The sequence below is a fragment of the Sphaeramia orbicularis genome, chromosome 12 (genome assembly GCF_902148855.1).
Source record: "Sphaeramia orbicularis chromosome 12, fSphaOr1.1, whole genome shotgun sequence".
Classification (NCBI taxonomy): Eukaryota; Metazoa; Chordata; class Actinopteri; order Kurtiformes; family Apogonidae; genus Sphaeramia; species Sphaeramia orbicularis.
Window position 1 is genome coordinate 21,419,269 of NC_043968.1, and position 23,027 is coordinate 21,442,295.

General features: G+C 37.0%; 2 protein-coding genes across 5 annotated transcripts; both read left to right on the forward strand.

Annotated features, from left to right (window-relative positions):
* The first annotated feature begins 142 nt into the window (after window positions 1–142).
* Window positions 143–10,939, forward strand: tbc1d13 (TBC1 domain family, member 13). Its single transcript, XM_030149859.1, is given in 13 exon segments — window positions 143–269; window positions 2,695–2,768; window positions 2,852–2,892; window positions 3,170–3,209; window positions 3,212–3,230; window positions 4,300–4,399; window positions 6,391–6,473; window positions 6,661–6,820; window positions 7,000–7,210; window positions 7,360–7,523; window positions 7,972–8,132; window positions 8,223–8,280; window positions 8,371–10,939. Coding segments are annotated over 13 exon segments (1,200 nt in total). The 5' UTR covers window positions 143–246; the 3' UTR covers window positions 8,437–10,939.
* Window positions 10,940–15,904: 4,965 nt separating this feature from the next.
* On the forward strand, window positions 15,905–22,890 carry thnsl2 (threonine synthase-like 2). 4 transcript variants are annotated; one of them, XM_030150971.1, is made up of 9 exons: window positions 15,905–15,988; window positions 18,032–18,263; window positions 18,720–18,914; window positions 19,253–19,405; window positions 19,516–19,755; window positions 20,295–20,443; window positions 20,782–20,907; window positions 21,013–21,167; window positions 22,481–22,890. In XM_030150971.1, exons 2-9 carry the CDS (start codon window positions 18,041–18,043, stop codon window positions 22,704–22,706), a joined length of 1,467 nt encoding a protein of 488 aa, XP_030006831.1. In that variant the 5' UTR covers window positions 15,905–15,988; window positions 18,032–18,040; the 3' UTR covers window positions 22,707–22,890. The 4 variants fall into 4 exon arrangements, with proteins under 4 accessions (XP_030006831.1, XP_030006832.1, XP_030006833.1 ...); XM_030150972.1 differs by having other exon boundaries at window positions 15,970–15,999; XM_030150973.1 differs by having other exon boundaries at window positions 15,976–15,991.
* Window positions 22,891–23,027: the final 137 nt, after the last annotated feature.

Here is a 23,027-nt window from a genome sequence, read left to right on the forward strand (position 1 = left end):
AAAACACATGCAAAAGATCAATGAATGGCAAGAGGCTTGTAAGCTAAAGTGTCGTGTTTTCGTTATCGAGGACTGACACGGGTGGTAAAATCCCCTTTTGCAATCGTTCCGTGGGAGATAAACAGCATCGTGGTGCCTGCCCACTTTGTTGTTGTGAAGACGGAAGTGACAGAAGGACTTCCCTCTGGCCAATAATTCAATCATTTTTGGATACAGTTAAAGGCATACGCCGCTGCTTGCTCAGACATGTCTACTGCCTACAAAAACAGGTGAGACAGAGCTAAACATTTATTTTTTCCATGCGGGGTGGACAAATCGATAAAGACTGGTGGTTCATCATTAATTGTTGCAGCTAGCAACCAAACCGCAAAAACTTAGGTGATAGGCTAACAGCAGCTGGTCAGCTAGCAATACCTAATCAAGAAAACTATTCAAGGCGAGCGTCTTAAAACATATACTTAAAAGAGAATAAAATGCTTTGACCAAGTTTAAGAGGTATTTTTTAAATGTCAGAATGGCATCAGGCTTGGTTTGCGCTTTACATGCTAATGCAGTAACTTTAGCGTTGTAATGTTGCTAGCCTAGCTGTGTGTTAGCACATCAGCTGACACATACTTCCTCACTGGCTAACAATTAGCTATCATTAGCTAGCTGTTATCTGCTGACAGTGTGTTTCTGTCAGTGCAAGGGTGGAAAAAAGGGAATTATTTCAATTTAAGCTGTCGTGTTAACTAACGACAAATTAGCCAGGTCATACTCTCATGATTAAGCGTTTTGGACCTACTGTGTAAATAATGAAATAATCAATTTTTCAGGTTAAAATCCAGTTGCCCCTTTTCACGATTAAAAATGTTATTTCAACCGTCCAGTTCCAGTCAGCTATCTGTATTATCTGAACTATTGGATCCATGTAGTATTTAGTATCAATATTAATGAATACGTTTTACAGTGTTTTCATATGTAAGTGCATATGACTGTGGAGGCTCGAAGAACAACATTATATAGCTATAAATGAAAGTGATTTGTTTTGCTATTAAAATAAATAAAGTATAATCTATCAGTAGGTGCTCCTCAGAACTCATTTAAAATCAAAGAGCAGAGCAGATCTATAACATAATGTTTTTTTAAAAAATCTAACTGCAGCTACATTTAATTACAAGGTAGGCTTGCTGTAGTTGAATCTAATGAAATCTAATACAACCATGTTGCATTAATTCTTTTTTATATATTTATTTAATGGTGCTTCTTCCCTAGAAAAGTGTTAATGCTCCTCAATAGCCACATTCGTCTATTTAATGTGGATATTAAATTAAATCTCCTAAGTTTTTTTTTTCTGTCTGCAGTGGGAGAATATTAAATGATGAAGCACGATTATTGCATTGGTTCATTAGTTCTTTATTGTCCTACTGAGAAATGTCTTTATGCAGTTAGGTAGTATGAACAGTTATTACAACCTAATAGTGACCAAAAAGATTTTTAAAGCATGCAGAAAACACCAGACTTCAAATAAGACAGACAGATGAGAAAAAATGAAGTAAAATCAGGAAGACAGAAGGTTCACAGTAAAACTAAATAAAATTATTCCAGTTGATTCAGATTTAATTTGAGAAACATTTTGAAATGGGGATTGTTCTCTGGAGATGTACATAAATGGTTAAATTCCCTCATGCTTGCATCTACTACCAGGCTTATGCACCAGACATATACAGTTGCAGGTAACACATAATACAAGCAGTTTTTACTAGGGCAGTTATCCTTAAATATCTATATTTATCCTTTTCTGGAAAAGAAATAAATGCTTTATTGTTTAAGAAGCATGATGGAGAATCTTAAGTCACTTTAAATATAGCTAACAACAAACATTTCCCTCAGGCCATTGGTTTTCTGAACAGGTTCCTATTAGAATTGCACCAGAAATGTACGGCATTGATCCTAAAACTTATGCTTATGTTCTATCAGAGATGGATGACTTTGCAGCCATTGTGAATCTTACAGTAGCTTAAAACATTCAGTTTCATGCTGGAGAAGACATCCTCCCTTTTACCCCATGAGCTTATAGTTAGTTATTAACATGTTGGATGTATAAACACTGTTTAGACACTCAGTAGCAAAGATGTGAACCTCAGACATGTGACATGGACATGGAGACCTTTAGCTGATGAATTTAGACTCAAAAAGTCTAAAATAGAAGTGTTTTCTTTCATTTTTCTTGTCTAGACATGAACTTAATTGTCAACAAAATTGCATGAGTTAGAGATAAACGTGTTTTTGTCAGTGCAGTCTAGCAGAGAGATGGAAGACTTCATCTGCATGAAAATCACAGAATAAAGTGAGACATTCAACCCAGAAATAACACAGTATGTCACAGGAATAGCTCACCAGCACAGAGCTGTAGTTTACTTCAGTGTAATAAATAGACATTTTAAAAGGCTTTAATTGTTTTTGTCGTAACTAACACATTTACATTTAATGTCACTTTTGTGTAGGACCCAAAGCACATAGTTGGGAGTTTACTTGGAATGAGACAAGAGCTAAAAATATATATTTTAAGTTATTTGTGAAACTCAAATGCCAAACCTTGATTGTTTCCAGCCCCTCAAAGTTGAGTATTTTCGGATTGTCTTTGCTTTATATAATTCTATATTAATTTAATTATGCAGCAATAGCATTGACCTGTTCTTTATCTTATTTTAGGATACAAGAATTCAAAGTAGCTTTAAGTGAAGAAAACATAAACTTGAAGACACTGCGGGAGCTGTGCTTCAATGGTAATGTCACACACTTGGTCTAATACCAATAATGCAAATGGTTTATTGTGCAGTGTATGAGTGTCTTTTTTTTATTTGTTCAGGAATTCCATTTGAAGGAGGCATACGAGCACTTTGCTGGAAAGTAAGTCCTTCTGCCTCCATACTCGTTTGATTTTTCTTCTATGAGGGTTTTACAAATCATAAACCACACAGTTTTTAAATAGCTGGGCTCTGACATCATATCGCATGAATACTTGAAAGGACCTAATTAAAAGATGGAGCTACATACCATATTTTGTACATTTATCCTGTAATTAAAGTTCTTCAAATGTTAAATATGGAAACAGCTCACTGTGTCTCTTGTGTTGCACATATGTTCTGATGTGTCTTTCACCCAGATTGTTTCTTTCTCGTTTCAGATCCTTCTGAATTACCTTCCTCTTGATCAGACATTATGGGAGTCTTTCTCAAAAAGCAGAGGTAATAGAGCACAGCTTAGAGCCATAAAGAGAATACTTACTTTTATTCAGAGATTTCACCATTGCATCTTTTTCTGCTGTTACTAAGCATCTTTAAAATCAGCTGCTGTTAATCAGCATACACGGCTCATGATGTTAGCTAATGTTGTTAGCTCGCTGGAGAAAGAAAGGACCCCATTTCAGCTGTGAATCACTGAGCCTGATGCTGTTTATTATGGTGTTCTGTCATGGTGAGGCTGTGTGGGAAGAAACCTCCTCTAGCTCTGTGTCCTTTATTTCCCTACACACCAGGCTCATTGTGACAAGCTATCTTCAGTATTTAGACTTTTAATTTACCATTACAGCTAAAGCTCATCTGAACTTTGTATCACCTGACTTTGGAGACTTTATTTGTACAGTGTAAAATGCCTCATTCATTACATATAAAATTATTACTATAAAGATTTTTTTATATGTTTGAACAACTTTAACGTGCTGATTTAAATTTTTTTTTTTAAGTTCTTAGTTAGGCTATAATTGAGAATGTGTTAGCCTATGTTTATTTTATAGTTGTATAACACAGAAAATACAGAGAAAGATGTTTTAATGTTAAAGGTACATAGTTAGTAACAGAGGTCAAGACATGCACAATTTACAATTGGAAAAAACTTGTCATTCTCTGTGCTTTTATGAAACACTATTGCTGTTTCTAATGCATGTCAGTTATATAAACTGTTATTTCTTGTCACTCATAGGATGTGATATAACCACATTAATATATCTGTTGTATACTCCTGCTACTAATATTGACCAACCTAGAGTGCAATAAAAGGTCTTTAACAGTTGTAAAGGTGCATATGACTGAGCTGACTCAGTATTCAAGCGATCATGAACTGTACCATCCTCTGGTTCATTTCCTTTTCCTAGTGCACAAGCCTGGCAAAAAAGACAAAATAAGATGCATCATAATATGTTAGAAAGTAGAAATAAAATTCCATAGATGTTTTCTTTCTTCTGCTGGTTGTTACAGGCAGACATTTTGTATCCAGTATGTGTTTACAGCGTAACAAAACCTGTTCTGTCTGTTAAAGGGAGGTGTACTCACAGTTCCTGAAAGAAATGATCATCCAGCCTGGAATTGCCAAAGCCAACTTAGGCCTAGCCAGAGAAGATGTGACTTTGGAGGACCATGTGAGTTGCATCTAATTTCTTCAGATGTTCTAAGTAGTGATTAGCATGAAATGAGGCCTGATTCAATAAAGGTACTCACTGTGTCAAGTAACGACACACAGGGGGACAGTGTTGAGAACAGGGAAACCAGTGTAAAAACTCAAACTGTATTGGGCACTGTTAACGTTTAACAATAAATGCACCAAGAGGAAACTCTTAATTTCAGTAAAGAAGTGGTTGCAGCATTGTTAAGTTTCATTGCAGTCTTAATAGAGCTACTTGCAAATATCATCACTCCACATGGGATATTGTTGTTTTCTTCTTGTTCTCTCAGAAAAAAACTGTAGTTTAAAAATGATTGTGTGTTTTTAATAAAAGCAAATAAAATAGGAGTGTTTTAGGGTGGGGTTATGGATCAATCAGGCCAGTAAGTTCCACAGAGGTTAGATCAAAAAAGCCCCAGCTTGCATGGAACTTTTCTGTGTCCCTCTGTCCATTTTTAGCTTACCGGCCGAAAGGCTGTAAGCTATTGTCGTCATGTGGCGTCCGGCGGCGTCTTTCGTCCGTTACAAAACATTCAGTCATCTTCTTCTCTGAAACTACAATTCCTGACTTCAAACTTGGGATACAGCTTCTTTATGATGATGTCAGCAAAAGTTAGTGAAATTATTTGGATCCGGCTCTGATTCTGGATTTCGTGCCACTTTGAAAAATTTCCCCATTATAAGAGATAGGAAGTACCGGTAAGCCACAGGGCCATTGGTCCTATTTTTTTAAACTAATTAATCCTTGTGGGGGTTGCAGAGGTGTCAGAGTCTATCCCGGCTACTGTCAGGGGAAGGTGGGGTTACACTCTGGACATGACTCCAGTTCATCACAGGACTGACATACACAGACAAACAACCATTCAACTTTTCTTTAAAAATTCTACATTTTCCTGGACTCATTCTACTCTTTATTTGGACTCAGTAATAAGCGATCAGTTAGTCCATGTACACATTTATGTTCTGTTGATGAGACTTCAGGTCATTGTAGAAGCTTGATGCCTGCAGTGCCAACCTGTGATTGATCTGTATGATATCTTGCTTGCCTGCAGAGTAGGATTTTTCAGAGTTTGTCACTTAATGAAATTCATTTTTTGTGGCAGACAGCTGACTGTAGATGTGGTGAATATATTCCATTAACAAGATTTGGAAGGTTTGTTAGGCAGTACTTACTTACCATTTTATCTGATCATTAAGTTAGCATTTTGAAAAAAATAACACAAGCAACTACCAAATCACAACCACTGACTTCAAAAGAGCAGTTGAAAAACCAATCAAGTTCATCCATCCACTAATGCCACTTTTCCACTATGCGGTACCGTCTCGACTCAACTCGGCCTTTTTGCATTTCCATTACGTAAAAGAACCTGGAATCTGGTACCCAGTACAAATTTTTTGGTATCTGCTCTGCTGAGATTCCAAAACGGGAGAAGAGATACTAAAATGTGATGTGAAAATACTGCAGGCCACAGATTGGTCAGAGAGTTGTCTCTGCATCATTACGTTATCAATATGCGGTCTGCCATTTAAAAAAAAAAAAAACGATTTGGAAGTTTACAGTAAATATACTGGTAGGTTAATCCACATGATGGCAGCCCGCAAAACTACACCATGGTCAGTCAAGGAGGTTCAGACATTTCTGTCCTTGGTGGCCGATGAAAAAATTCAGCGTGAGCTTGATGGAACAACATGCAACAAGCAAGTTTATCAGCAACTCTCTGAGGAGACGACATGGAAGTTACATGCTGTGTCGCTATGACGTCCAGGTACTCTAAAGTCGGTAGTATCCTGTGGAAACGGTCTCCAGAAATAGTATCTGGTACCCGAGTCGAGTCGAGTCGAGCCAGTTCCACATAGTGGAAATGCAGCATTATGTGTGGCCACTGCAGTAAATTCACAGAAAATGCTTTTTTTTAATCTAAAAAAATGTCTTTTGTTTGATCTGATTTTGTTTTGTATTTTTTTTAGCCTCTAAACCCAAACCCAGACAGCAGGTGGAATACGTACTTCAAAGATAATGAGATTTTGCTACAGATTGACAAGGATGTGAGGTATGGTTCCTCTAACAGTTCTTATAGAATGAATATAGATTGTGAAAGGAGACCAGTCATAAATTTGTAAAAAAAAAAAAAAAAAAAAAAATAAGGTTGATCCAACCTTTCTAAGTGTGAGATTACAGAAAAGCAGACACAAAATTCATGTAAAATATAAAAAATATTTTTTGTTGCATATTTTCAGGCGGCTGTACCCAGACATGGCGTTCTTCCAGCGTCCCACAGAATACCCTTGCCAACTTATCCTGGACCCACAGAATGATTATGAGACACTGCGTCGGCGAGTGGAACAGACCACCTTGAAAGCACAAACTGTAAACCGGAACCGCAGTGGAGTCACCAATGTAAGTCATCGTGTTTGGTGAGACATAGTGTGCCTAGAATTTAGTTTTTAACTTGAATCTCCTGTCAATCTGTTGTTGAGATATTTTCAGCAAGCATCTGCTGTAGTGTCACACTTTGTTCACTTGTGAAAAATAAAGAAATGCAGCAAATAATTGGCTTGCTGAATGTGTTCTTCCAGGTCAGCTCCCCTGGAAAGGCTTTGAACCTGTATCCATCCAATGAGTATGAGGTGTTACCAAATGGAAGTGAAGCACACTGGGAGGTGGTGGAGCGGATCCTCTTCATCTATGCCAAACTGAACCCTGGGATAGCTTATGTACAGGGCATGAATGAGATTGTCGGGCCAATTTACTACACTTTTGCAACAGACCCCAACAGCCAGTGGAAAGGTAGCAGCACTCTGCTCAGATTATAAAGTTGCACTTCATTAGATGTGAATATCACTTCTCAGGATTCAAATATAAATCAATATAAATAGAAGATACCAATAGATGCCCAAACCACTGATGATGATGGCCTGTGCTGTGTTTCTATTCAGAGCATGCTGAAGCAGATACATTCTTCTGTTTTACCAACCTGATGTCGGAGAACAGAGATAACTTCATTAAGAGTCTGGATGACTCTCAGTGTGGCATCACTTATAAGATGGAGAGTGTGTACTCCATGCTCAAAGACAAAGACCTGGAGCTCTATCTGAAGCTGGTGAGATAGAATTTGCAGACAGATTACTACAAATAATAAAAAAAATTAAAAAAAAATTTAAAATGCAACAGTTATATAGACTGTGACAGTGCTGTAGGTACAGATTGTAATTGTGAAAAGGAACACTAAAACAACTTGGTTTATTGTTTCCACTTCTGGGGTGTGCCCTTTTTTTTAACATCACCTGACCAGTTTTGCACTAACTCATGCAGCCATGAGAGGTCAATTGTAGAAATACTGACCATTTTAATCTTTATTGACCAGTATTGTCATTTTTTTGATGGGGTTGATCAGACTATGATCTATTAATCCCAACTGTATTGGAAGATGAAGTTCAGTTTCATTACCCCCTGAAATGTTACAGTACTTCAAATTATATTTGAGTGAACTTACTGATTAACTTAATAAGTATGATATCAATGTAACACTTTTTATTTTTCCTGCACAGGAAGAGCAGAACATCAAACCCCAGTATTTCACATTCCGCTGGTTGACGCTGTTGTTATCTCAGGAGTTCCTCCTGCCAGATGTCATCCGAATCTGGGACACCCTGTTCTCTGACCAGGACCGCTTCCACTTCCTCATCCTGGTCTGCTGTGCCATGCTCATGTGAGCTTTCTAAAATGTTCTCCGTTATTCCATGGTACAGATATCAGCTATGTTGGTCATTATTTTCTGCCTCTTTTCCTCTCTTGACAGGCTTATTCGAGATAGCTTACTGGCAGGAGACTTCACAGTGAATATGAGACTATTGCAGGTAAGATTTTTAAGTGACATACAATGACAGAAGTGCTACATATATATTGCCAACGAGTTTGTAACATTTTTGCCCTGTTGTTTCTGTCAGGATTACCCCATCTCAGATGTCCACACCATACTGACCAAGGCCAAAGAGCTGCAGGATAACTCCTAACCTGTTCGCTCAGATTTGGTAGGTGGAAGATAAAAAAAAAAACAAAAAAAAACAAACAAACAAAAAAACCCCACTGTCATGTCAAATGTGTCTGATGGAGGAACTGGATAAATGAAGAGCCTGGACAGATGTTGGGAAAACCCAGCATACTGCTTTTTAACTCAATATGTGTTTGGTCAGTGGGGACTTCCATGGAAACGTGAAGGACATGCTCTAATGATTGCTTCCCAAGACTGAGAAGGAGATTGCCACTTGATTTTTGGTGCATTCTGAGAAAAGGCTACTTTGGTACGTGCTTGTCCTCTCACAGCCATTTCTCCCATGGAGACTTGTTATACTCAAATAACGATATTTGTGCTGAACATTTGTGGGACAGGAAACTACACATTAATCCTACACTACCGATGATCGTATGTCATGAAACGTACTAAACGTATTTAACAGTGGAGCCATGAATTTAACGAAAATCCCACTGCAACCACGTACAGTATGTTGTCAGAATAAGCAAAGATTTAATGGGTTTGAGCAATAGTGCATGTTTGTTCTTTAAGGGTTTTTAATTTGTAAAAGTTGAACCTTTTTTTAATGTGAGGAACATGTATGCCTTATCTGTGTACTAATGATGTGAAACAGGAAGCAGTATTTCTGAGCACATTTTCTTTTTGGATAAAATAAATATGAAGCGATAGGACTGACCTGTTGAATATATCATTAACTTTTTAAAAAGCATTGATTCTTCTACATTGGGCCTTAAAATGTGTAGTCATTCTTTAAAAAGTTATTTTCTTTTGGTAAACACAATGGTATTGAAAGAAGGGTTTGGAATATTTTTGTGGTTTTCACACTGAAGATTATTTGCACAGCTTGTTTCCAACCAGGGTTTTCATGTACCTCCAAGGTTGGTAAAATACTTTATACAACATAGTAAATGTGGTGTGTGATTGACAACAGTGAATACACATCTCTGCATTATTATCTGATAATGCAGGGCTCATGCATCACAACATAAGATGGAAATTCTGCATTATTTTTAAGTTCTATTAAATGTAAGGCACACAATGGACACCCATCAAAGACTTTGCCTAAAAACAGTAACATTATCGTTCTCTGGTGGTGTAAGTCGTTCTGTTATGGACATGTTTAATTCTGACCTGAAAAAGAAAAACACCTGATAACCAACCAATGCTACATATCCAGAGTTTCCTTGATGGAGCGGGAAAATAAATGTCTGACCTGGCAGACCTTAAAATATAAGATAAAAACAGGCTTTCACATAGGATATTATGAACATAAAAGTAAAAAGTTAATGTCAAGTTACCATAAGATAGGGGACTGACACATCTGTTGTGGTAAAATCATAAAACTGTTAAAATCAAAGCAGTTTTTTTTTTTTTTTTTTTTTTTTTTGAGAAACATCATACAGTGTTGAGATACAACTAGTAAACTCCAAGTCAATATTATTTAGCAGCAGTATTTTTGAATTGTAGTAAGACACTCATTTCAGGATAAACATGGAAGATCTTTCACCCCACCTGTACTGTTTTTTTTATTACCTTGGCAGTACTAAAAAGTGTTTGTCGTTATTCCCTCAGTTTGCTAACCAGGGTGATGATGGTGCCAGTAAATTGTTGGTTAAGCCTGATAGTGCTCAGTGTGAAACACCTGGACCGAAAAGGCCAGAAAGTTTCCCATCTTCTGTTGTGCACATAATATGTGATGCACAAACAGTTTGTGGCAAGTAGTTCACAGAATCATGCCTGTTTTCTACTTTGAATGTAAATGATTCTAATTGCTATCACTGGTTTGTACCCAGGCCTTTAATTCCAGAAAATGTTAAAAGGTTGAAAATACAGTATGTTAATCATGTGAATCATATATATTGCATTTACATTTGAAGGCATTCTATGTAGATATTCTTCATCTAAAGCTTCCCCAGGATTGGTGAGACAGTAATTGTTGTTTAAGAGGTCATTATTACTCATTGTGATTTTACATGTGACCCTTCATATGTCCAGGATGGGAATAAACTTCACTTCTAGGACAACTTAAGTATTTCCAGAATCTGTATTAAAAAGACCAATTACAAACACTTATAAACTAGATGGGGCAGTAAAACTTTTACATTGCTTATTTTTCTGCCACCAAGTGTGTCCTTAAGATCAAATCTTACTTGACCTCAACCGTAAAACACACTATTGAGATATAGTATTTATTACTATGGAAGGTTCTTTGTAATGAAGCTCTGTTTACTTTAACGTAGACTTTGTAATGACATAAATGAGCTCAATTTGTTTGTGAGGTTTTAATATCAGAAGTGCTCTTTCATTACATTCAAGCAGGATATTCCTTTAAATTGTGAACACTTTATTAAATTGTATGATAATTATTGTTTTTTTGTCACCTGTCAAAAACAATGTTCACTTGGTCTGTGGAACATATAGTAGTGTTTGAGTCATTTTTTCTATTAATCTGTCTGCAGTTGTCATGTTTTAATGACATCTGACAAAACCGCAGTTTGGTTTCAGTGACCAAATGTAGTCTCAGGAGCTGGCTCTTATATAACACTAAATGCAAAGCTTCTAAGTTTCTTAGGTCAAACACATTATTGTGGCTGGTTTAATTCTAAATTTCCCAGAAACCCACGTATTCCAACAAAAAGCGATGGATTGGAAAATTTACAACAGCCACGCATCCAGTTTATACTACAGTATCTACATGTTAAGTATATGAAATCAATGTAAGGTTAATAATATGTAGCCCTTTGAGTTCTGTTAAATCCAAATGAGGCTTTAAGTACAGAGATGTGTGTAAATTACACAAAGCAAAAGGAAATTCTGCGTCAGTAGGTTGAGCAGGTGGTAAGAAATCTTTGATGGAAATTGTTCCTCGAGAGAAGAACCAATTTTGCACAAATACAAAATATAGATCTAAATGTTTTTTCATTCTGTGTTTTAATGTTAACCTAGACTCAAATGCCCTTGCCATGCTCCATGCCCCTTACCAAATTCTCTTGAAGTAATATAACTTCATGCATATAAATATTCTTATGGGTTTATTCTGTTTGAAAGAGCAATGATGATGCTAAGACCTGAACAAACACTTGCATCTGAGACCCTTCTGATCCTGAGCAGAAATGGAGGTGATCATTTTGAGGGACTGTTACTGATGGGATCCACGTGCTCTTCTTTTTAGTGTGTATTTATTTCAGTCCTGTTTGCTTTGTGTATTTGTAGGGGAAGGGGTGGGGGGGTGTTATATTCTGTATATCTTATGTCAGTTATTTGCATGATTCCAATTTTTGTAAACACATTTTTGTAATGTCTCCAGTGTATATAAGTTTTTACATGTTTGCAGATGTGCATTAAAATGAATGATGGAATAAATCAGAATGTGTTTCTTTGTGAAGTGGTGTGTTATTTACCAGCATTAACCTGCTAGTACACAGGTGTCAAACATGCGGCCCGGGGGCCAAAACCGGCCCGCCAAAGGGTCCAGTCTGGCCCCTGGGATGAATTTGTGAAATGCAAAAATCACATTGAAGATATTAACAGTCAAGGATGTTAAAATCATTTTAGGTCAGACCAGTAAAATACTATAATAATAGCCTATAACTAATGAAAACCATAAATTTTCTTCTTTGTTTTAGTGTAAAAAAAAAAAAAAAAAAAACATTTACAGACTAGCCTTTTACAATAATGTGAATAACCTGAAATGTCTTAAGAGAAGTATGTGGAATTTTAACAATATTCTGCCTGTTATTAAATGTTTTGTGTATTTGTAGATCCACTGTGATCTGTAAGTTGTGATGAACATGTATAAATGATAAACTAAGGTGTAATATTGTTAACTGCACTTATTTTTCTTAAGAATTTTCAGGTTGTTCATATTTGTTCGTTTTATGTTCAAGTACAGTTCGTAGATGTAAACAGTTTCATTACAGAATTTTTCTTTTTTCAGTCAAAAACATAGACAAAACTTAGAAGTTGAAATTATTTAGAAGTTCTTATCCTGTTATTTATATTATTTTACTGGTCCGGCCCACTTTAGATCATATTAGGCTGTATGTGGCCCCTGAACTAAAATGAGTTTGACCCCCCTGTGCTAGTAGGTCCAGGGACGGGGAGGAGGGGCATGGTAAGCATGGTTTGAACGAACAACCTGGAAACTGCGGTCAAACCAGCTGACTCTTCTTTTTCCGCGGTCAAGCCAGCTGACTCTCCTTTTTACGAAGTCAGTCCAGCCGCTCCAACATTTCCAGTGCTCCCGTATTACACACTTTACGGTAAAAACACGGAGGTGGTTGAGAAAGTCAGCGCAAGGATGCTACAGCGTGGATCATCTTCCGGTTTTCAAAATAAAATGTGGGTTATTGATGGGCAATAAACAGACGTGTCAGTGTGATTCTTCACTGGTTTTTAACCATTCTATCGTCCGCGGTGACTTGCCGTACGTGTTTGCCGGCAGCGGTGATTCAGGATACACCCCAGACCCTTTGAACAGATTAAAATATTTTGTTTCAATCTCTTCAATGAATATTTATCTTGTATTGAGCTACAATGCTAACATTTACAATGTTAATTTCATTAAAAATAGGGAAATCATTCAAATGTAATAAAAAGAGGTGTAACTCAACCAGCCCATGGAGTACTACGATCCTGCAGTGATTTGGGGTAAATAGGTCACATGACCTGTAAGCTATTAAGCTAAAATGCTAATATTTACACTAAAAAATTCCTTAAAAATACCAACAGTGTTAAAACGTCACAAAAATGACCGTAACTCATTTAGCCAGTACTGTATTACAATCCTGCAGTGATTTTGGGTCAATAGGTCACATGACCTGCAAGCTATTGAGCTACAATGCTAATATTTACATTTTTTTTTTTAATTAAAAATACTAACAGTGTTAAAACGTCACAAAAATGACCGTAGCTCGTTCAGCCAGTACCGTACTAATATTCTGCAGTGATTTTGGGTCAATAGGTCACATGACCTGTAAGCTATTGAGCTAAAATGTTAATATTTACATTTAAAAATTCCTTAAAAAAAGCAACAGTGTTAAAACGTCACAAAAATGACCGTAACTCATTCAGCAAGTACCGTACTACAATCCTGCAATGATTTTGGGTCAATACCTCACATGACCTGCAAGCTATTGAGCTAAAATGCTAATATTTACATTCAAAAAATCATTTAAAATACCAAAAGTGTTGAAACGTCACAAAAATGACCGTAACTTATTTAGCCAGTACCGTATTACAATCCTGCAGTGATTTTGGGTCAATAGGTCACATGACCTGCAAGCTATTGAGCTACAATGCTAATATTTACATTTAAAAAAAAATTAAAAATACCAACAGTGTTAAAACATCACAAAAATGACCGTAGCTCTTTCAGCCAGTACCGTACTAATATCCTGCAGTGATTTTGGGTCAATAGGTCACATGACCTGCAAGCTATTGAGCTAAAATGCTAATATTTTCACTAAAAAAATCATTAAAAATAGCAACAGTGTTAAAACGTCACAAAAATGACCGTAACTCATTCAGCCAGGACTGTACTACAATACTGCAGTGATTTTGGGTCAATAGGTCACATAACCTGCAAGCTATTGAGCTAAAATGCTAATATTTACACTAAAAAAATGTAAATATTAGCATTTTAGCTCAATAGCTTCCAGGTCATGTGACCGATTGACCCAAAATCACTGCAGAATTGTAGTACGGTACTGGCTAAATGAGTTACGGTCATTTTTGTGACATTTTAACACTGTTGGTATTTTTAAGGAATTTATTAGTGTAAATATTAGCATTTTAGCTCAATAGCTTGCAGGTCATGTGACCTATTGACCCAAATCACTGCAGAATCGTAATACGGTACTGGCTGAATGAGTTACGGTCATTTTTGTGACATTTTAACACTGTTGCTATTTTTAAGGAATTTTTTAGTGTAAACATTAGCATTTTAGCTCAATAGCTTGCAGGTCATGTGACCTATTGACCCAAAATCACTGCAGAATTGTAGTAGGATACTGGCTGAATGAGTTACGGTCATTTTTGTGACGTTTTAACACTGTTACCATTTTAAATGATTTTTTTAATGTAAATATTAGCATTTTAGCTCAATAGCTTCCAGGTCATGTGACCGATTGACCCAAAATCACTGCAGGATTGTAGTACGGTACTGGCTAAATGAGTTACGGTCATTTTTGTGACATTTTAACACTGTTGGTATTTTTAAGGAATTTTTTAGTGTAAATATTAGCATTTTAGCTCAATAGCTTCCAGGTCATGTGACCGATTGACCCAAAATCACTGCAGAATTGTAGTACGGTACTGGCTAAATGAGTTACGGTCATTTTTGTGACATTTTAACACTGTTGGTATTTTTAAGGAATTTGTTAGTGTAAATATTAGCATTTTAGCTCAATAGCTTGCAGGTCATGTGACCTATTGACCCAAAATCACTGCAGAATCGTAATACGGTACTGGCTGAATGAGTTACGGTCATTTTTGTGACATTTTAACACTGTTGGTATTTTTAAGGAATTTTTTAGTGTAAATATTAGCATTGTAGCTCAATAGCTTGCAGGTCATGTGACCTATTGACCCAAAATCACTGCAGAATTGTAGTAGGATACTGGCTGAATGAGTTACGGTCATTTTTGTGACGTTTTAACACTGTTACCATTTTAAATGATTTTTTTAATGTAAATATTAGCATTTTAGCTCAATAGCTTCCAGGTCATGTGACCGATTGACCCAAAATCACTGCAGGATTGTAGTACGGTACTGGCTAAATGAGTTACGGTCATTTTTGTGACATTTTAACACTGTTGGTATTTTTAAGGAATTTTTTAGTGTAAATATTAGCATTTTAGCTCAATAGCTTCCAGGTCATGTGACCGATTGACCCAAAATCACTGCAGAATTGTAGTACGGTACTGGCTAATTGAGTTACGGTCATTTTTGTGACATTTTAACACTGTTGGTATTTTTAAGGAATTTGTTAGTGTAAATATTAGCATTTTAACTCAATAGCTTGCAGGTCATGTGAGCTATTGACCCAAATCACTGCAGAATTGTAGTACTCCATGGGCTGGTTGAGTTACACCTCTTTTTATTACATTTGAATGATTTCCCTATTTTTAATGAAATTAACATTGTAAATGTTAGCATTGTAGCTCAATACAAGATAAATATTCATTGAAGAGATTGAAACAAAATATTTTAATCTGTTCAAAGGGTCTGGGGTGTATCCTGAATCACCGCTGCCGCCAAACACGTACGGCAAGTCACCGCGGACGATAGAATGGTTAAAAACCAGTGAAGAATCACACTGACACGTCTGTTTATTGCCCATCAATAACCCACATTTTATTTTGAAAACCGGAAGATGATCCACGCTGTAGCATCCTTGCGCTGACTTTCTCAACCACCTCCGTGTTGTAGTGTGTAATACGGGAGCACTGGAAATGTTGGAGCGGCTGGACTGACTTCGTAAAAAGAAGAGTCAGCTGGTTTGACCGCAGTACCTGGAAGACTCGAACACGGTAGTTAGCAGGCCATCTTATTTACCCACATTACACAAGAAACCGGCGATTGGACAAATATTACTCTATACGCAACATAAACAAGTTTGATAGGACGCCGTGTATTTTTTATTGTGGACTTATCGGTCCTGCTTTAGCTAAACTGTTGTCATTAGCAAAACAAGCTAATGGTTCTGATTAAGGCCACGTACAGATATACAACTGGTGTTTTGATGTCTTCCACACTTACTAATATCATGTTGTGCACCTTTTACACTTCCCCGTAAACGCTTCTCATACTATTACTTATGTAGGTTAGCTAATTTGATAACCACGAAGAAAGTGTTGTGGTGTAAGGATAAAGACAAGCCATCAGGTTGTAGCAGATCCGTACAATTTTAAACGCGATTTGGTCTAAGTTTTGAAGTAAACTCACAGAGGCCAGACCTGCACCAAAGACCAGAGTCAAACTCCACTGTTTCACCAAACGATTACACCATAAACGATCTGTTTACCTCCGTTATGTCAGTTGTGGCTGTCGTTTACTATTACCATGGTAACAAAGATCTCAGCTCTGACGTGACAGATGTTATCATTAGTTAATGTATATATCACAGTAGAGATTGAAATCCAGTAGGATTCGTAATCCTACTAGGACAGATAGGAATTTTAGTTTGTCCTAGGACAAACTGAAATCCTATCTGTCCTAGGGTTAGGGTTAGGGGTTAGGGTTGGGGGGGGGGGGGGGGGGGGGGTTAGGGGGTTAGGGTTGGGGTTAATCTTCAGATCCTAATTTCTTGTAGGATTTCAGTTTCTCCTAGGACAAACTAAAATTTCAATCTGTCCTAGTAGGATTTGTAATCCTACTAGTCCTAGGACCTGTGAGTCCTAGGACAAACTAAAATTCCTATCTGTCCTAGTAGGATTACGAATCCTACTGGATTTCAGTCTCTACTGTGACATATACATGACCATTGTAAGTGTAAACCTAAATGTTATGGTAATGGTTGCAGTAGTCTTCCTCTTACATTACAAACAGGTCTGATCATAGAACCATCTTGGTGGAGGTAAAAAGGAAAAAGCCTGTTTGTTCCATCACAGGTTTATTGTATGAACTGGGTACAGTGTGTAACTGCACAACTCCTCTCACTCTGACCTACTATCAGTTTGCTGATAACATTGGGTTTAAAGGGCCTTTGACTTACTAAGCAGCAATGGGTTATAGGTGGGCTGGAACTGGTTCCTTAAAACTGGTCATTCCAAAGTTCAACTTTTTTCCTTGAGATAGACAAAAGCTTGTCAGGAGATTTAGATCTATACCCACAGAAACACACATAGGGTTCAATCCATTATTAGTTTTCAATAATTTTGTGAAAGTCTTTGTTACGACATATTGGTGAGTATGTGTGTTACTCATACTCTTTCATGTACAATGGTAGCTAGTGCAGTGCATGCAGTTTGTGCTGAATTAGCAACAATAGTATGTTATAACTTCTTGTAAAGTAAAATTTTAACAACGTTGACCTGGTGTTATCATCTGATCACACCCGCTGTCTGTACTTTACCATAGGACATGTAATTGTAGACGGTTTCCTCAGCAATAAGTCAAAAAGAGTTTTAGTCGTTTGAATATAATTTTGAGTTAAAGTGTAACTTCTCTAAATGCAGTTACCGTACATGGCAGCTCCAGTGTGACTCTAAAAAGCTGTTTAAAATGTAATTCTGACAGCTCATGAGTCTATATTTATACCTGAGAATGTGTCACTACTGCCACAGGTAACAGTGACATTAAATACTGTTCAGTGCCTGTACTGCAGTTCATTTTCTGTCTCGTGTTTTCTCTGATGTGCCATTCTTCTTATTTCCAATAGTTGCCCTATTGCATTTACTTTTATTTACTGTTGTTTATTATGTAGTGTTGCTGAGTGTGAGTGTATATTGTTGCAAATTAAGTACTGTTTGAAAGAAGGAGGAGCAGAGTAAGTCAGGTGAATGTCACTGATACCATAACACAGGATGCGTACAATACATTAATATTTAAAAGTTTCTTGTCTACTTTAACAGGTTTGTCCAATGCAGTACTGCAGTACACGAGGTGGGGTCCATGGATGGGACTTCCGGGATGTGCTGTTCTCAGGTTATGCTCCAGATGGGGGGATGTTCATGCCAGAGAGTGTTCCAGTTCTGAGTCTAAACACTCTGCGGGACTGGAGTGGGCTGTCCTACACCCAACTGGTAGTGGAGGTTGCCTCGCTCTTCATCCCCACTCAGCTCATACCAAGGCAGGATGTGGAGGGTAATAGGGCATTTATTACAAACCATGCATCATAATTTAGTTTATTTGTAAATTGATGTAAATTGCATTCAGTTATCACATTATGTTAAACAAATTAACACAATGTGATCATGAAATTGATTCCTTTTTTTTTTTTTTTTTTTTTTTTTACAATTACAGCTTTAAATGTCCTTTTTATTGAGTGTTAAACTTCCAGGGCTGTAGCAATGTTTACTGTACTGTCACTTTTTGACTCCTAAGTGCTAATAAGTGCTTGTTAAGAGGTGACTGTAGGTGTTAAACCTCACGCTTTATTCATCCACATGAAAAGGCATACAGTATATTAAGAATACAAAGTGATTTTTTAAATCAGCTGTGGATTGTTCAAATGAAAGCAGGTTTAAATCAGAAAATAATTTTTGGTCTGAAGAATAAAGTAGATATTCTAATATCTCTCTTCGTGTGTCCTCATCCCAGCCCTAGTGACTACAGCCCTCTCTGGTTTCTCTGTGCCTGAAGTTGTCCGAATTGCCAGACTGAAGGACAGTCTTTCTGTCCTTGAGCTCTTCCATGGGGACACGTTGGCTTTTAAAGATCTAGCTATGACCTGTACTGTACGCTTCCTGGACTACTTCCTGCAAAAAGAGAATCGCAGAGCTACTGTTCTTGTAGGTAAGGAGGCAATAATGACCCCAAATACCCTAAGGTGCTTTCCTACTCTCAACCAGTAGTGGAGGTCCCACACTGTTAACCGAAACAAAAAACATTACGTTTAGAAAGTGTTTACTAATAGATAACAATGTACTTACCAGGTGAATCGCAGAGTGCACATCTCTAACTGCTTACAGGTTCATGAAAAAAGGCTGCATAGAATAATTTAATACATTCAAGATCCTTAGAGGAAAATCCTCAGCATTTCCATGTTCTGGAGTGCCAAACACTATTGGCATTGTATGTTATAAATAAATGTAAACAATCAAAATAAATTGGCTCATTGCTTCCCTCTCCAGGCACATCAGGGGACACTGGGGGCTCGGCCATCCAGAGTGCCAAAGGTCTGTCTGGTTTGGATGTGGTGGTGGTTTACCCCCGAGGACGCATTACTCCTGTCCAGGAGAAACACATGATCACCTGTCTGGAGGATAATGTCCATGTATTTGCAGGTGAAGACATTAAATTTGGAACAGTTGTTCTAAACTCAGAGAACATTCTTACGATCATTCTTATATTCTAATAATCAAACTGGATGTGTTTTAATATTGTATCTCCACAGCGGATGGCTGCTCAGATGACATTGACCAGCCTCTGCGAGGCCTGTTTGGTGACCAGGAGCTGGTCACGTCTCATGGTCTGATGAGCCTCAACTCAGTGAACTGGTCCAGAATCATGGTCCAGCTGGCTCACTTCATCTATGCGTACCTGCAGCTCAGTGATGTGGAGCGGGCTGAAGACGACGGAGCTCTGCCTGAGCTGGAGGTGGTGGTTCCCACCGGAGGGGCAGGAAACATTGCAGGTGGGATAATTACTGCTATAGAAGATTTTTTTGTAAATGCTGATGCGTAAATTTAACGAACCTCAGAGGATTTTTTTTTTTTTTGAAATGGGGTTAATTTCACATGATTTTCAATTTTAAAATGTCATCTTAATTGAATATTCAGCTACATTTTGGAGATAACAGAGTGTCAATCTTTTTTAATGTAATTATTGACTTTTTTCTATTGAATTAATCACTTAGTCTGTTATACTTCTAAGGTAATACCACATGCCATCGCAGGTTCCTAAACGTTCCTAAACTAAATGTCATTAATTAGTGTCCATTCAAACAAGCCTCAGAACAGCCATGTTAAAGCTGTATGGACTTAATAATGCACAATGAAAATATTCATATATTACCATACTAGCATATGCCAATATACCTGAAAAGAAACAACTGGAGCATATTTGTAGATGCTTTCACTAACAGACAAAGCAGACTGATGGACTAAACAACTAACAATCGATATTCACGAGTAATAAATGTTTGTCCCTCTGTGTCTGTTCTCTGTTTATCAGCTGGTTTCATTGTAAAGCAGATGGGGGTGCCCCTGAGACTTGTGGCCATGGTGAACTCTAATGACATAGTGCACCGAACGGTAACCAGCGGGGACTTTTCCATGGCAACTAATGTCATGCAAACCTTGGCCCCCGCCATAGACATTCAGGTGTTGTATTTACACAGTATATACATTTTATAATGATATGTTAAACACATCCTGACATACTTTGATTAGCTCTATCTATTGTGGCCAAATATATTATTTTAAATGACACTTAAATGTTTAAATACAGAGTGTAATTGTATCAGATGCTTTCAGATCCTTTTCAGGATAATCTGAATAAGCATTATGACATAGAGCTTGTTAATCTCATCTAACATAGTCTAATTTAGAAATGGTTTGCCTTCTAGGGACAGGAAATGTTGTAGTATTTGGAAAATGATTAAATAATATTTGGTGTGTAACATCCATGCCAATGATAGTGCTTTTTGTGTGGTCTGTAGGACCCATACAACATGGAGCGAGTGTTCTGGCTTCTGCTGGGCAAAGACGGAGCTTCAGTAAAGAAAATGATGGAGAACTTTCAGCATTCCCATAGACATTCGCTGCCTGAAAACCACCGCAGACTGGTATTCATTATTCAACATTACAACTTTAAATGTACCCCAAGACCACACCCACCACAGAAAATAACATCAATGCACATTTTGTGTTTCCCGCTTATCAACTTGTAGCTCTCACAAGTTCTGTCAAGTGGAACTGTTTCTGATGAAGGCATCCTGGAGACTATGAGGAGGTGTTGGGAGGAAAACCAGTATGTGCTGTGTCCTCATACAGCTGTGGCTGTTTGGCATCACTACCACTGTCCTCACAGCCCAGGGATAAACAGGTCAGGAACACTGCATACATGATATACATTCACTCAAGACTTAACAGTATCCAGTGTAGAGAGAATAAAGCTGAAACCCATAACCTTCAACTTTACATACACTTGCCAAATAAGTAGTAGTTTGTTTACACAGTTTTAGTTTGTCTAAGGATGTAATAAAGGCAAAGGACCAGAAAAACCATGACTATAATCATCCATAAGAACTACGACAACACCTAAACCTAACACAAAAATTAAAAAAAACAAAACAACAAGAATTGAATGCATAGTGTGGGTGTTACAAAGCACAAAGACACGTCTGTATTAAAATGTAGGTCTTTTCATGTAGTTGGTGGTTATTTCTTAGCTCAAGAAACAGACTGACATAATGTTCTTACACTTCATTTAGTTATCATTCAGCCTGACACTGGTTTTATTGTAGCTCAGTTCTGTTTGGGAGTGGGGCTCTTTTGTTTTCTCCATTCTAACCAGTCAGCAGTACTGAGTCACATTTTTGTCCTAGTGATGTCATTTTAGGTGACACACAACCTGCCGTAACACTTGCTGTGTGCAAGTTATATTTTATATTTGTAACAAATATTAGGTGAAAGTAGAGGTGGAATGATTTTTTAATTACTTTATAGGAGGAAATGAAATTGATAATTATTTAAATGTTTTCAAAAGTGTCTCGTGAGGATTTACTGAGTTTTTGTTGTTTATTTTTTCACCATGAGAACAACCTTTAATTAGTGAAATACCAAACCTTGTTATTTTCAGATTTCTTGAGCTAATTATTTAATCTAGTAAGATAATGACTTCACAAAATCAAACTCCATGTTATGCAATGTACATACAATATGTTACAGTCAGAACATTAGTTTATTATAGCCCATTACTTTGCTGTTAACCAGTTATTAAGAGTTTTGATATACTATGGAGACTCTGAATGTTACATCCACCCTGTCTGTCTTTACAAGCAGAAGCTTTGATTCTGCATTTATCATTACTTCATTAATTTCTTCATTTTCATCTGTACAATTGTCTGATGCACCTCTTTCTCTGGGTTAGTTCTTCCATAGAGTCCACCACATACCATATATTCAGTATATTCTATTTAATAAACATACCATCCAAATTTATGAACCTTTGATGTTAATTTTTGTCTTTGACCCCAGTGAACTGTTTCTAATTGATAAAGGACTCTTATAAAGGAAAAGCATACCTTTTTCATCCAATTTCTTTTTGAATAATTTTTTTGTGTCAAATGTGAATATGAGACTCAAACTGACCTGACTTTTTTTGGTAAATTTCTTAACTTATCTTTTTAATTTCAGATGTTACATTGCCACTGCATCTCCAGCCAAGTTTCAATCAGCTATACAGAAGGCTGGCCTGACCTTTGACCTCCCTGAGAAAGTACAGGAGTTGGACAAGTTAGCTACTCGTTATGAAAACTTGGAAAGGAGCCCAAACTGGTGCAAAGACTGGGAAGGCAGACTGAGAGAGAAAATCCAATATGTCAGTGCAGCTAGGAAAAACAGAGTCAGTTATTACAGATGACACATCGTTACATTAAACACTACTTTTTTACTTCAGACTTATCTGAATTATATGCTGTGTAAGGGGTGACACTGTGATGTTTTGTTCTTGATCTATGCCCTCTCTTATCTGGTTTTACTTATGTAGATGGGAAAGTCTTTAAATGTCTTTTCATTGCATCATTAAAGGCTTTTGTCTCAAACCAATAAAATCTGTCACAGTGTTTCTTTTCTTATTGCAAGGCACACTGACACCATTTTCTAATGAGTATCAGTATAGTCTTTCTCACAATTTCATTGTTTTGTGCTATAAATTAAAGCTTCTATTTTATAACCAGCCAAT